The sequence below is a fragment of the Hibiscus syriacus genome, unplaced genomic scaffold, assembly GCF_006381635.1.
Source record: "Hibiscus syriacus cultivar Baekdansim isolate YM2019G1 unplaced genomic scaffold, ASM638163v2 tig00112857_pilon, whole genome shotgun sequence".
Classification (NCBI taxonomy): domain Eukaryota; kingdom Viridiplantae; phylum Streptophyta; class Magnoliopsida; order Malvales; family Malvaceae; genus Hibiscus; species Hibiscus syriacus.
In genome coordinates, this window is record NW_024063412.1 from 1,422,769 (window position 1) to 1,437,277 (window position 14,509).

A 14,509-nucleotide genomic window follows, 5' to 3' on the forward strand; every position below is an offset into this window, starting at 1 on the left:
GAGAAGGTGTGCGTTTATAAGAGAAAGGATATGAATAAGTAATGTGAATTGTTATAAATGATAATGCCCATGTTATGTGATTTGAGAGCTAGGGGTATAGTTGGCATGCCAATGGTCGAGGGTTTACCTATGTTCTTCAGGGGCATATGGATTGTTTACCTATGTTCTTCGGGACATATGGACTGTTTACCTATGTTCTTCGGGACATATGGACTGTTTACCTAGGTTCTTCGGAATCTATGGACTGGTCCTTCGGGACATTTATACGAGCTGTGGTGACAGCATAATTGTTCACAACCTCAATGTACTCACATACCTTAAGTTCTCAAAAGTATACATGGACTAATACATGGTCTTTGAAGAGAGTAAATAAATTAATTGATTTGATACTATGTATGTTTTGTTGTGAAATAGTATATGTGTTCCATGGTACGTATAAAAATGTTCGGTATATACTTATACGATAAAAAGGTATTAAAGAGTTTGCATTATCATATGTTATCATGTATACTGAATCATATGTGATATGATTGAATTCATAAATTGCATGTTTATATTTATGAGAAATGCATTATTATTATGTTTATGTCTCACTAAGTCTATGACTTAGCGTGTAAGTGTTTTACACGTAGGTACCGAAAAGCAGATAGATCCATTATAAGCTCAGCAGAACAATATATCTCCACTTGAAGGTCAGATCAGAAGTAAATTAGGTAATATGTTTTACCATGTGATAAATAGGTTGACATGTAAATGAAGTAGATAAATTAAGTATTTATGCTCTGATCGAGTTTTGTAATATTTTAAACGTATTTATGTAAGTATAAATGCAAAGAAATGAACGGTTAAATTTTTACGAGTGTTATGTACAATTTACGAAAATCACTGTAGCAGTACTGTTCATATCATATTTTATTATTCATAAAAGGTATATTTTATTAAATTGATTATAACGAGCATAATTCAATAATATATGATCGTATTTTCTTAATATAATTTCAAATGTTTTGTTATTTTGTAAGAAAATCGTTTGAAAAAGTTAATGTGACATCTCAGATTCGTATCCGGATCGAGTACGGGTTAGGGTGTTACATAACCTCCAACTGATATAAGTTTTTGACTACTTTCTGGTTCAGAAGAAAACCAATACAAAAATGAGAATAAGTAAGAATGAAGTTTGGGGTCACCGGCATCATTATTATTTTTATATATTTTTAATATCAAATTTATTAATAAATTAATTTAAATTAAATATTATAAAATATTACTAGAAAATAAAATTTTACTTTAATTTATTATATTTATGACAATAAAATTTAATTTTCTCTTTCTATTTAAAGGTAAAAAATATCGGTGATTGCTGTATTTAAAAAAAAATCAATGTGACATTCATATAATTATTTTTTTAAGGTGATCCTCTGACTCAGAAAATAAATTCAATGGGACTCTTTGATCAACGTTTTTCATCATTTATCATTACGATACTGACGTGACAGTCTATTGATAATGTGACAGATATGTTAAATTGGTAACTTAAACATGATAGATAGACTCTCACATTAACAATGTAGACTATCATATTAACACCATAAACTATTACGTTAACACCGTAATTATAAATGATAAAAAATATCAATCAAAGTGTCATATTAGATTTATTTTTTAAATTAAAATATTACGTTACGAGAAAAAATAATACGAGGGTCAATATTATTTTTTTCAAACGTATAAGTACATCTCTGATGCTTTGCTTACCTTATTTAAATCATCTTAGAATTGATTAATAGTCTGTCTAATCCATCCCTACCCATGGTTTTGATTACCTATTTCTTTGACTGCAGCGCCTGCTCTCTCCAACCTCTTTCGTTGTTTGTTTTGTACTTTCTGCACTTTATTAGACAATAACCCATCAGAAATGGGGTCAGTGCTTCTGGATTAAGGTTTCAGTTTTTATCCCTGTTGTTCCATACAGAACGACACGTGGCATTTCTTCTCCAAATTAGACTACAATTGCATAAACTCTATAATCCTTATAATAAAGTTCAACAGTGACACATGCCAAGTGTACTGGCGGAAGCAGTTTCTTTTTATTTTTTACTTGAACTGTCTGCACCCACTTTCATCACTTTTCAAACCCACTCCTCCTAACTATTAACACCCATAACCACCAATCATCCATTCATTCATGCAGATGTCCATAACCAATTCCCCCAGAGCTAATCGTCATGAACCAGAAGCTCAAGATCTAGTTTTCACTTTCAGGGCTTTTTCCCCTTAGTTCTTGAAGCATGTTCGACATCTTTTTCGGCTGGAGGAAAGCCTCAAAATGGTAATTGTCTTTAGGGGGGGAAAAGAAGAAGCTTATTGGATATGGTGTTTTATTGGTTTTATTTACGTGAGCTTTTGCATTTGCAGTAAAAAGCTTGTCAAGCGTGTTCAGTGTCGCTTGAAGCTCTTGAAGAACAAGAGGTTTACGATTGTGAAACAGCTCCGGGAGGATCTTGCTCAGCTCATTAAACTTGGTTATGAAGAAACTGCTTTTAATCGGGTAAAGGAGACGAGATTTGTTAAGTACTCTTGTTGTCTTCTGTTTTTGAGTGCTGAACATTTCCGGTTTCAGGCTGAGCAGCTTCTTAAAGATGAGAATCTAATGGCAGTCTATGATATGTTGGATCAGTTCTGTGAATTTATCAACATTCAATTGTCTTATATTCGGAGAAACAAGTACCTTTTCACTCTTAACAACACTCTTCCTTTTCACAATCGATTCATGTTTCCGATCTTACTATGAACAATTATGGTGTTTTAGGGACTGCCCGAATGATATCAATGAAGCAGTTTCTAGCCTTATATTCGCTTCTGCAAGATGTGCCGAACTTCCCGAGCTCACCGCGATTCGGAAGCTCTTCGGGGAGCGTTACGGGCATCGGTTCGCTACGTCCGCGGTTGAATTGCTTCCCGGAAATCTGGTGAACCGTGAGGTTGTACATTTGATATCCTAATTGTTGGTTTTTCTTGCCTTTTATCATCGATTGAATATTGATGCAAAACATTCGATACATTCCGGATGTAGATACAAGAGAAGCTGTCCGTAAAGTCGGTGTCCGATGATTCAAAGTTCCTATTGATGGATGAAATAACTCGAGATTACTGCTTACAGCCTGAAATTTTGGCACTTGGATACTTCCCCGATTTGCAACGCCTGGTAACTAGTTTTTGATGAAGTCCTACATGCTAATGTGACCATAAGTGACAAAGAATATCCCAAATGCAGGGTTCAGATGGGAGTGAAATGGAAGCCAAATCCGTACAAGTCGATCCATTGCAATTTCAATCGACAGCTGATTGTCCGAATGATCGACAAGGCCGGAACATCGACCGGAGAGCAACATCTTCCTCAGAAAGCGTGCCTAGGTTCTCCGAGGAAATAGTTTTCTATCTTGATGACATAGAAGAGTTACAACCCTCCATGAGAAAAGAAGCAGTGGATTGTCAGGACCAGAGACTATTCAAGTTCAAGACACTCAGCCTGCCTCGAAGAGCAATGGTTGTTGACGGCACCGACGGTGACGGCGAAACGGACAATGAGAAGCCGAAGCTGCCGAACAAATCAAGGCGGAGGTCGTTCTGCATTGAACGTTCAAGCATGAAGGACGTTGATCACGAGATTTATTACGAGAATCACAAGCATAAATCTCATCACGGCAGAAGAAAGCTCCACATTAAGTAAACATTAGCAGAAAGTAAAGAAGCAACTTATGTTCAAAAGAAGCCTAAACAACCTTGCTGCATTGCTCAAAACTCAGGGCAGTTTCCGGTTTGTGTTGCGGAAGAAATTCTGGATGACAAGTTTTACCATTGCCAGAATCCAAAGAGGAGAAGCTACGACAATGGTCCGAGTGTGCATGAAGTTTTGGCATTGCCGAGAATGCAAAAGGCGACTGCGGGTGGTTCCGAGTTGAGAAAAGGAACGGCCGGTCCATATTTGAGAGCCGTAACAATGCCGCAAGAAAGACCGAGAGAGATACATAGGTACAATGTTGCTCGGTCGAATTCATTGTCCGTCCACAACGCTAATCATGTCCATCCCAAGCTTCCGGAGTATGAAGACATAGCAGCCAAATTTATAGCTCTCAAGGAGCGTCTGCTACATAAGCAGTGATGAACATTACCTTAAAGTACTATTGTTTCAATGGATTTCTTTTGCACTCAAACAACTTTTGTTGTGTTATGAGAGAAGGGTATGTTTTGTTTCGGACAATTTGTTTAAACTTAAAATAATGTTTTAAAATCAAAATTCCAAGAAATTTAGGTAAACAAAAAATAGTAATATGATTCCTTCATAGAGGAAGCTTTTTGCAACAAATTGACAACACATGTAAACATATAATACCATATATTTCACATTGAATGAACCAAATTCCATTAAAATTCAACCAAGAATGGCAACAACAATGCTAAACGCACTCTCTCCTTTGGAGAGGGCCACACTGATTATAATCACACTGCAGATAGTAACTAAAAGAAAACTATTTGAAGGGGGAAAAAAGAAGTAAAGGACCCTTTTGAGCCATTGTCATGGACCAATTGTTTGTTTTACTTTGTAATTTCAGAGCTTGAAGTTAAGGCGAGTGGTGTAAGTTGCTCTTGGCGACTAGTCTCCGGGAATTACATCTTTTGCGGACAGTGTTCTTCCGGTTGATAATGTTGTTAGTTTCACCGAGAAGGGTCCTTTCAAGGGACCCTTAATAATGCACCAATTTGCTCCCCAAACATGGCTCATCTCCATCCACTCATTAGAATTTGCCTACCATTGGCAACAACATCTAATTTCTCAATATCCATTCATATACATTAGCATTTTTTCTCGAAACAAAATATTCAGATACAATTTGATCGAACTTATCGAGTTCAAACGTCGTTTATCTAAATTGGTGGTACCCCCATCATATATGGTGATGTATATGATGATCAGCTTTTGCCTTTTGGGGTTTAAAGGGAAGACAAAAGAGAATGAGAGAAGAATGTGTAAGATTTTTTTTACATTAAATATTTATACCACTTATATTTCTAGTATTCGAATCTCGAATCTCAAATCTCAAAGAGTACTAATAATTCCTTTATTAATTTTATTACCGAGATCATTTGGTTTGCTGAGAACCTGTAAGATTTGAGTGTGGGACTGGGGTCAATAGTATCACATGCAGGGGGAGGGTCAATATTCAAGAAAATACTCGAGTAAACAACTGAAGAAAAAAAGGGGGGTTTTGAGCATTTTGCACATTGGCACCATTTACATAAAGGCAATGTTTTCTTAATAAAAGTGTGATATATGTGGGCCTAATGGGACCTATTTTAGCAGACAAATCCAATATTGGGACTACCATACCTTTAAACATGGGTTAATATTAATAATGGGATACTACTAAATGTACCAAATTTACTAAATCTACCTTTAAATAATTATTTCCTCCACTACCTATTACCATTAAACAATCATTTCTTCAACTACTCATTAAATAAATTCCCTACTAAAAAAGTCACTATATATTAATAATCATCCATTACATGATAAATGAAAGCAAAAAAACGTGAGGTGGGAAGTAGGGGTGTATTTAGTTCGGTTCAGTTCGATTTTTTACCAAAAATTGAACCGAACCGAAATAAACAGGTTTTCAAAATTTAAACCGAAACCAAATGGTTAAAATACCGAAAAAATCGAAACCGGTTTTTTCGGTTCGGTTTTTTGACGGTTCGGTTCGATTTATCGTTTTTCAATGAAAAAATCACTTGAAACTATAATTTTTTAAAAAAAATTACATATTCGGTTCAATATGGAACAAATGAGTTACATATAGAAAACCCGAACCAAACCAAATCAAAAGAATTGAGACTTTAAAATAATTTAATTTTAGTAGGATCTGATTTGTTTAAATTATTTCAATTTCGATTTAATTTTATTTTTTGTTACATATTAATTTTATTTTTATTTGAATTTTCAGGTATCACAAATTTTTTTAACGTCACAAATTTTTTTAATCAAACAAATTTATAACAGATCTAAAACTTTTGATCGATTAACTCCCAAAAGATTGCACTTTTTTTTGTGGACAATGCCAATGATTACAATTATCATGTTTCCAAAGTCACTTGTAATAAAAAAAAAATAAAAGGTGGTAAGTTTAGTAATTTTCTTGGTACATTTAGACACACCCTAATAATGAAAGGGTTTTAAAAACATTCTGCCATTCCTTTTTAAAGGTATGGGGCACTACATTGATTTTAATGTTATTTTTTTTCATGTAAATATGAGAGTAAAATCGAGGGTTAGTAAATAGTGAATGAGAAGAGTAAAATTTATGGGAAAAGGTGAAGAGGGCTTACTTCTCTTATATGCATTGACCCAACATCTCCATCACCATCCTCAAACTCCACCATGAGAGAGCCAGTAATCAGTGGAGCCTTCATTAACATGGAAGGCAATGTTCTTCCCTGGGTAAACATGGGATCCTATAATCTTCATTTTAGAAATTAAATAAAAATTGTGTAAATGTAAATAAAAAGGAAATAAATTAGCCATACCTTCTATAAACTACTAGTAGTTCGCCTCTGTTCCTGAGCTGCGAATTCTCGCCGGTTATAGCCATACGGCCAAAGGCGGCGCCAGTTAGGTCGAAGTGGGTGCGGCCATTGGCGCAGTACATTCCGGGACACTCGTCGGTTACAATGATGGTGACGGCTCTCCTCGAGCATATGCTCTTGTCGAGGCACTTCACTTTGAAGCATGACCCACAACCTTCCCCTTTCTTGAACAGCACTGGGCTCACCTCTCCAACTCTTGCCTTCAGTGGCTTCACGTCGACTAGTGACCCGTATCCACATGCCCCGCCAGCACAATATCCTAAACACAAACCACCCGTTATTGAAGTAAAATTCAAGCCAAAATCTTGAGTTGCAGATCTAAAATGCAGCCGGTGGTGGACACTTACCGTCGCTACCATCGCCTTCAGGACTGCCGTACCAAGTGGCGGTGGCGGGATGCCAATGTATGTCCATTTTGTGCGGCGCCGGGACCTGACTAGACACCATAAAACACTGCAGAAACACAATGAAGCATAATGTGACAAACCCAACTCCACCGCGGCGCTGCATTGTGTTAACAGGCGGCACCACCGCTTGTTCAGCCTTGGACGGTGGATATTAATTTGACGAAAATGAAGGGAAAATGTAGGACAATAGTGGAAACTAGTTTCTGCCGACAGTTTATTTTGTTAGCATTGAAAATTTGAGTGTCTTGAAGGCAGTGTTGGGGAGCTTCGTATATGAAGCAGAGAAAAAGAGTGTTCTAATATTGGTTGCGACATTGGGATCCAATAGCTTTGGATTTATTTACGTTGGTGTCACTTTAGCTGCCGGGTCCACCGACAATTTATTTACGTTGGGGTTCTAAAATTTGAGCGGATACATTTTGAGAAAGCATTCCGTTGACAACGTCAATTTTCGATTTTCATGCGTTACAAGATTACACCTATCGATATCGATTTAACCTTTCTTCTTATCTCCGAAATTACCACACAAATAAAAAATCATATCTCACGACCCTGAAAAAGAGGGGAGAATGGAAACAACTCAAGGTCAGATTTGTTAAGTCGAAGAAATCATCGTCATCTTCTTCTTTTGTTTCTGCTTCTGCATCTCAAGATTATTATTTTGCATCTCAAGCTAGTTTTGGTTTTTATCTTTCATATCATACTTCAACCGAGACTCAGTGACTTGGAAGTTCATGTGATGCAACGCAAAATACTCAAGTATCTTCGACAGAATATGCTGGTGAGGGTGAATGATATCATATCATATATGGTCAACAACAACAAAACCAAGTCGATTCAGTTATGTCAATGATGGAATCAAATATCATAAGTATGTCATCACCGCATTTCGAAGGTGGATCTCAGAGTGTGTTCAATGCACCTACTCTTCAACAACCAAACAAATATGTAGAAGAAAACGATCAAGGCGAATGCCCCCAATGTACTCGACGAGCCCCGTACCATTATCATTCGACCACTCATCGACATCGTCAAAAACTAAGAAAATATAAATAAAATTCATTATCAGTTGTATTAGTTTGTAAACAGTTTTTTATAATTTTTTGTAATAAAATTAGACCGTATTCGTCACCTTGAGGTGACGAGTTTCATGTTGATTGTTGGCAGCTGACCGTTGTTATTGCTCGATGCCCAACAACTATAAACGTCTAGTATACTTGAATTCAAAGTAATTCGTCACCTCGAGGTGATGAGTTCGACTTGCATCGTAACATTTGTCGTAGATTGCAAAATAAAAGTGGAAGTGCCCTAGATTGTTAAATAATTAATTTTTTGCCGTAATGAAAAAAAGCCCTAAAGTATAGCTCTTTTGTATTGCTCGAGTAAAGTGGGCTGATTCAAGACCCAGAGATTGAGGAATAGAGCAAAAATCTGCACAAATGTCAAGGAGGGATAAACTGAAGTTGAGCGAGTTACTCCATAAATAATTGGGTATAAGAATTTGTTAACGTTTAATTAAATAATCATTTTAATCTTTATTTTTTTTATAAAGTATATAAATAGTCCCCTCAGTATAAGACATTATTTTATTAAGTTATTCGACTATTAAAAGTTATGAAATGATCCATAGAAATCACCCGTCTATTCATTATGTTCAAAACTCGTTATTTTTCGTTAAAAAATCAACAATAGTTTGAGTTGTATGTTAACATCTTTTTGAGATATACTAGTCGTTTGAGATTCTAAGATAAGATTTTATCATATCTCATAATCAGATTAGCATCCAACTCAGATTGTCGTCAATTTTTTAATAAAAAATGATGAATTTGGAATATAACGAATAGTCGGGTGATCATTTTGAAACTTCTAATAGTCGAGGGACTAAAAAAAGTAAGATCCTATAATCGAGGGATTATTTTGTAACATTTGATAGTCGAGAGACTCAATAAAGTAACATCCTATAGTTAAGGGACCATTTGTAACTTTATTCTTTTTTGGAGTGTTTTAGTCTCAACATTTCATTTTAGGGCAAAGAGGTTCTTAAGGTTTGATTAAATAGTTACTTTAATCATTATTTTTAGAGCATTTTGATCTAATATTCCATTTTAGGACAAAAACCCGTTATTTTAAAACGTTGATAATTTGTTAATTAATAATTTTCATCAATGGAAATATGAAAGATCAACGCAATTATTTAATCAATGTGAAAATATTTTCCATAGTTATGACTTTATTTTATCTTATTTTTAAATTTTCCCTTGTGAATTTATTCTCTTTCTGTTTTGTTTAAATTTTGAAGGATTTGATCCTATTTTGTGTTCTGTTTGGTTTCACTTATTAGTGTGTTATATTTATGAGTTTATATGTTTTAATTTCTTTTCGGAAATGTTAACGGGAATATTGCACTCTAGTCCCCTCTAAAACTTATGAATTTCTTAATTAGAAAAATGGTAGAATTACACTTCAACCCTCCGGAATCCCAAAGTTCAATTCTGGACTCTCTTAAAAATTTCTGAACTCTCCCGTCTATAGTATGTCAGTGTAACCCAACTTCTCATAAATGTAGGACAACACAGAGAAATTCTTTCATTCTAAAAGTTTTAAAAAGATAATCTTTAAAATGAAGGGTAAAGACTAAAGCATATTGTTTTATTAAGTCTTCCGATTATTAAAAATTATAAATTGTCTTCCGATTATAGGAGTTACTTTGTCGAGTCCCTTGACTATTAAAAGTTACAAAATGATCACTTGACTATTTGTTATGTTCCAAACTTGTATTTTTCCGTTAAAATTTTGACGACAATTTGAGCTATTCGTTAATTTATTGATTGAGACATGATAGAATCTTATCTCATAATCTCAAACGATTACCATATCTCAGTTAGCATATTAACGTTCAACTTAAATGACCATTAATTTTTTAACATAAAAGGATAGGTTTAGAACATAATTAATAGTCAAGTGACTATTTTGTAACTTTTAGTAGTTGAAGGACTCAACAAAACAACCCTACAATTAAGAGATCATAACTTTTAATAGTCAACGAATCCATTAAAGTAGTATCCTATAACCATAGATGTGAACTTTACCCTAAAATAAAATTGTAGGTTTATGGCAAGTGGATGTGACATGTTACAATAAAACATTGCATTATAATTTGAACTTCGTCAACTACAATGACCCCTATCTCCTGTGGCAAGAACAGAATCAGGTATTTCATTTTAGCAGCAATAAGTAATTAACCGGCCATCTGGAATTCCGGAAAATTATTTAAAGCAAAAACAATGAGCAATCCTCAAAATCAGCCGGCAATTGCTTGCTTCATCCAACTAAAGATTACCCGTACGGGCTGTGCAATATCCCAGTGGACAAGCCGGCCCTCCTTTCATGCACGAAAATACTCCTCAACCTTGTATATATATAAGCCCTCATAATTTCTTCTACTCAAGGTAATAAAAGAATGGCCAACTTAAACCGATCGTTGATGAATTTCTGGGTCGTTCTAGCCATTGTTGCCCTCTTTCTCTCGGGAGGTTCACAGTTTCATGCACGCCCATCGTATCCGGCAGGGTTTTCTGGATTCCGAGACGAGAATACATCACAGTCGAGCTTTACGGCTATAGGAACAATGCTTCCGAAAGGTCAGCCGGTACCTCCATCCGGACCTGATCCCGGGATAAATTGATCACCGATATGGTCTTGTAAAATGGGTGAAGAATATTTTTGTTATTTTTTGAACTGTTTAGAAAATATAAAGTGTGAATGATGATATGTAATGATAGAACAAAACAAACACGTATACTTGGATGATATGGATGGAAAGCTCGTCATTGTTGCCCTTTCATGCATGGAACGTTGTAATTCTATCAAAATTCTTCAGTTATAATACTCTGAATTCGTAAGGATAATAATTCACACGTACCGAACAACCTCAGTGGTAAAAAAGTTATTGATATTTCTTGAGGTCCCGGATTCAATCATCGGGAATGTCAGGGATATAAACATTCAATATCAAATAGTTACATGAAACTTAGCTAGAAAGTTTTAGGGTTTAGGGTTCCAATTCATTCCCCGTAACAAGTTACATGTAAAAACTTTTATCAACTTCAGGGTAAATGCACAGATTCTGGGTAAATGATGATGCTAATCATACTTCTCTTTCCGAGTATAGAGTAAAAAGAAGATCCAAGAAAGAGTCAGCAGGAAATCACCAACCAGTTGCCTGGGACAATCCCAAGCCAGATCCCACGTAGGACCCAACACGCTCTTCGTTATAGTTTTATTGTTTGAAGGTAACTTATGCTATAAATTTGGTCTCTTAACCCGAAACCCGTCGGCAACAAAATCCTAAAGCGATAAATTGTTTCCGGTGGCCGGAGAAATGGAAAAGATCCCCGTGACTTGACAGGATTCCGATGAAATCGACAAGTTCCTCGACGGAACGGCGAGTTTTGCCGATATGATGTTTTTGTTCATGGACGAAAGCAAAGATTTTGACGAAACAAATTCGGGAGACTTCATCGGCAGCGACGATGAGGATGATACCCAAGTTGAACAGACGAGAATTTTCTGGGAAGCCCAAGAACGTGTTGGAAATAAAACACTCACACAAATAACTTTTATTGAAACTCAAACAAATATTACAAGAGCACTCTCACTCAAAAACAAGAACTACAACTCACTCTTATAAGACTTTGCTTCTTCACTCACTTAGAAGCTCTTAATTTTTCTTGATGCTTAAAACTAAAATGGGAAGGGGTATTTATACTACTCAAGAACAATCCTACACCACACAAATAAACTAATTTAAACCATTACAAATTCAATAAATATATAACTCTCACCTAACTAAATTGATGTAAGCCATGACATCATTACTTAAATGATGTAAGCAATGACATCTTTAATTAAATGATGTAAGTAATGATATCAATTTAGTTTGGGTTTGGGTTTAGGCTCCCATAATGGATCAAGTTTATGATCCAACACCCCCCTTAAACTTGATCTCGTGACCCCTAATAGGTTCCTTAATCTTAAGAAGTCTTCGCTGGTCAGTGGCTTGGTAAAAATATCAGCAACTTGATCTTGTGACTTCACGTATTCAACTTCCACATATTTTCTTGCAACACACTCCCTTATATAGTGGTAGCGAATATCAATGTGCTTGCTTCGATCATGGAATACTGGATTCTTCGCTAAGGCAATGGCTGACTTATTGTCGACACAAACCTTGGTAGGCTCTTCTTGTATCAAACCAATCTTCTTCAATAGATTTCTAAGCCAAATTGCATGACAAACACATGAGGTAGCAGCAACATATTCCGCTTCACAAGTGGACAATGTGACAATCGGTTGTTTCTTTGACATCCATGTGAACGCAATATCTCCCATGAAAAATACGAATCCAGTAGTGCTCCTTCGATTATCTATGTCTCCACCACAATCACTGTTGCTACATCCAACAAGCTTGTAATCATTAGAAACTGAATAGAACAAGCCAAAGTCAATTGTACCTTTCAGATAGCGAAGAATTCTCTTTACGGCTTTAAAATGGGTGGTTGTTGGAGATTCCATGTAGCGACTAACTAATCCAACTGCGTGAAGAATATCGGGTCTCGTGCAAGTTAGATAGCGTAGACTTCCTACCAAACTTTTGAAGAATGTTGGATCTACACTTTTGCCTTCTTTATGTTTGGTCATCTTGATCCTGTATTCTGCCGGTGTGCTTATTGGCTTACAGTTCTCCACCTTGAACTTCTTCAGTATCTCCTTTGCATAGCTTTCCTGTGAAATAAAAATTCCATCATTTTGTTGCTTAACTTCAATGCCAAGGTAGTACGCCATGAGCCCCATGTCTGTCATCTCGAATTCTTTCATCATCATATCCTTGAATTCATTAAACATGCTTGGGTTGCTTCTAGTGAAGATCAAATCTTCCACATAGAGACACACGATCAAAATATCTTCATCTTTGATCTTGATATATAGAGCATACTCGTAGGGACATTTGTTGAAGCCATTCTCTTGGAAGTACTTGTCGATTCGGCTATTCCACGCCCTTGGTGCTTGTTTTAGTCCGTAAAGAGCCTTCTTCAACACCAACACCTTGTCTTCGTGCCCTTTGACTTCATAGCCTGATGGTTGCTGAATGTAAACTTCCTCTTCAAGAACTCCATTTAGGAAGGCAGACTTTACATCCATCTGTTGTATCTTCCACTTGTTTTGAGCTGCCAAAGAAATGATTAGTCTGATAGTCTCCAATCGAGCAACAGGAGCAAATACCTCATCATAGTCAATTCCAGCCTTTTGACTATAGCCTTTAGCAACTAGCCTCGCCTTGCGCCTTTCAATCTCTCCTTTGGCGTTTTGCTTTGTTTTGTACACCCATTTGACACCTATCGCCTTATGTCCCATGGGAAGTGAGATAAGTTCCCATGTGTCATTCTTCTCGATGGCCTTGATTTCTTCGTCCATCTCATCTCTCCATTTCTTTTCTTGTACCGCTTCTTGAAAGCTCACTGGTTCACAATAGGCAAACAGACAAAATAATGTAAGATTATCTTGTTGTTCAGTTACCTCATAGAGATCTCTAAGGCTTCTTGTGCGTTGCACAACTCTTTCACTTTGACTCCCACTTGACGATGATGAAGGTGATGAGTCTCCTTGAGTGGTTGATGTTGGTGAAGTGGGTGGAGTTGCAAGCTCTTGTTGAGATTCATCTAGTTGCTCCCTCATTGTCTGCTCATCTTCTTCAAACTGAGGAAAGAAATTGAAGTCATCTATATGAGAGTTAAAATCCCATTCTCCTTCTTCGTTGAAGACCACATCTCGACTAATCACAAACTTCTTATTGTTTGGATTGTACAACTTGTAGCCCTTCGAATTAGCATCATAGCCGATAAAGATAAAACTCTCGCTTTTATCATCAAGCTTCGTTCTTCTCTCGTCTGGTACGTGAACATGGGCTATACTTCCAAAGGTTCTCAAATGGGAAATGCCATGATTTCTTCCACTCCATGCTTCTTGCGGTGTCTTTCCCCATAAACTTCTTGTTGGAGATCGGTTTGTCAAGTAGACTGCACACGCTACTGCCTCCGCCCAAAATTCCTTAGGTAGTTTCTTGCTTTTGAGCATGCTTCGTGCCATGTCGAGGATTGTTCTGTTCTTTCTTTCTGCCACACCATTTTGCTGGGGGGATCTAGGAACTGTCATTGGTCGACGAATTCCATTTGCTTCACAGAACTCTTGAAACTCCCTGGAAATAAATTCTCCACCTCGATCAGATCTCATGGCTTTGATCTTTCTACTGCTTTCTCTCTCCACTGCTTCTTTGAACTTCTTGAAGACTTCAAAAACTTCTGACTTTTGTTTCAAGAAATATACCCAGGTTTTTCTTGAAAAATCATCAATGAAGAGAAGAAAATAGTTATTATTACCGAGAGAGCTCGGCTTGATCGGTC

General features: G+C 36.4%; 1 protein-coding gene and 1 pseudogene across 1 annotated transcript; one reads left to right on the forward strand and one right to left on the reverse strand.

Moving 5' to 3' along the window:
* Window positions 1-2,255: 2,255 nt before the first annotated feature.
* On the forward strand, window positions 2,256-3,041 carry LOC120184086. The gene is made up of 4 exons (XM_039188647.1): window positions 2,256-2,329; window positions 2,416-2,548; window positions 2,621-2,724; window positions 2,810-3,041. Exons 1-4 carry the CDS (start codon window positions 2,289-2,291, stop codon window positions 3,000-3,002), a joined length of 471 nt encoding a protein of 156 aa, XP_039044578.1. The 5' UTR covers window positions 2,256-2,288; the 3' UTR covers window positions 3,003-3,041.
* Window positions 3,042-4,594: 1,553 nt separating this feature from the next.
* On the reverse strand, window positions 4,595-7,251 carry LOC120184053 (annotated as a pseudogene).
* Between the last annotated feature and the right edge of the window lie 7,258 nt (window positions 7,252-14,509).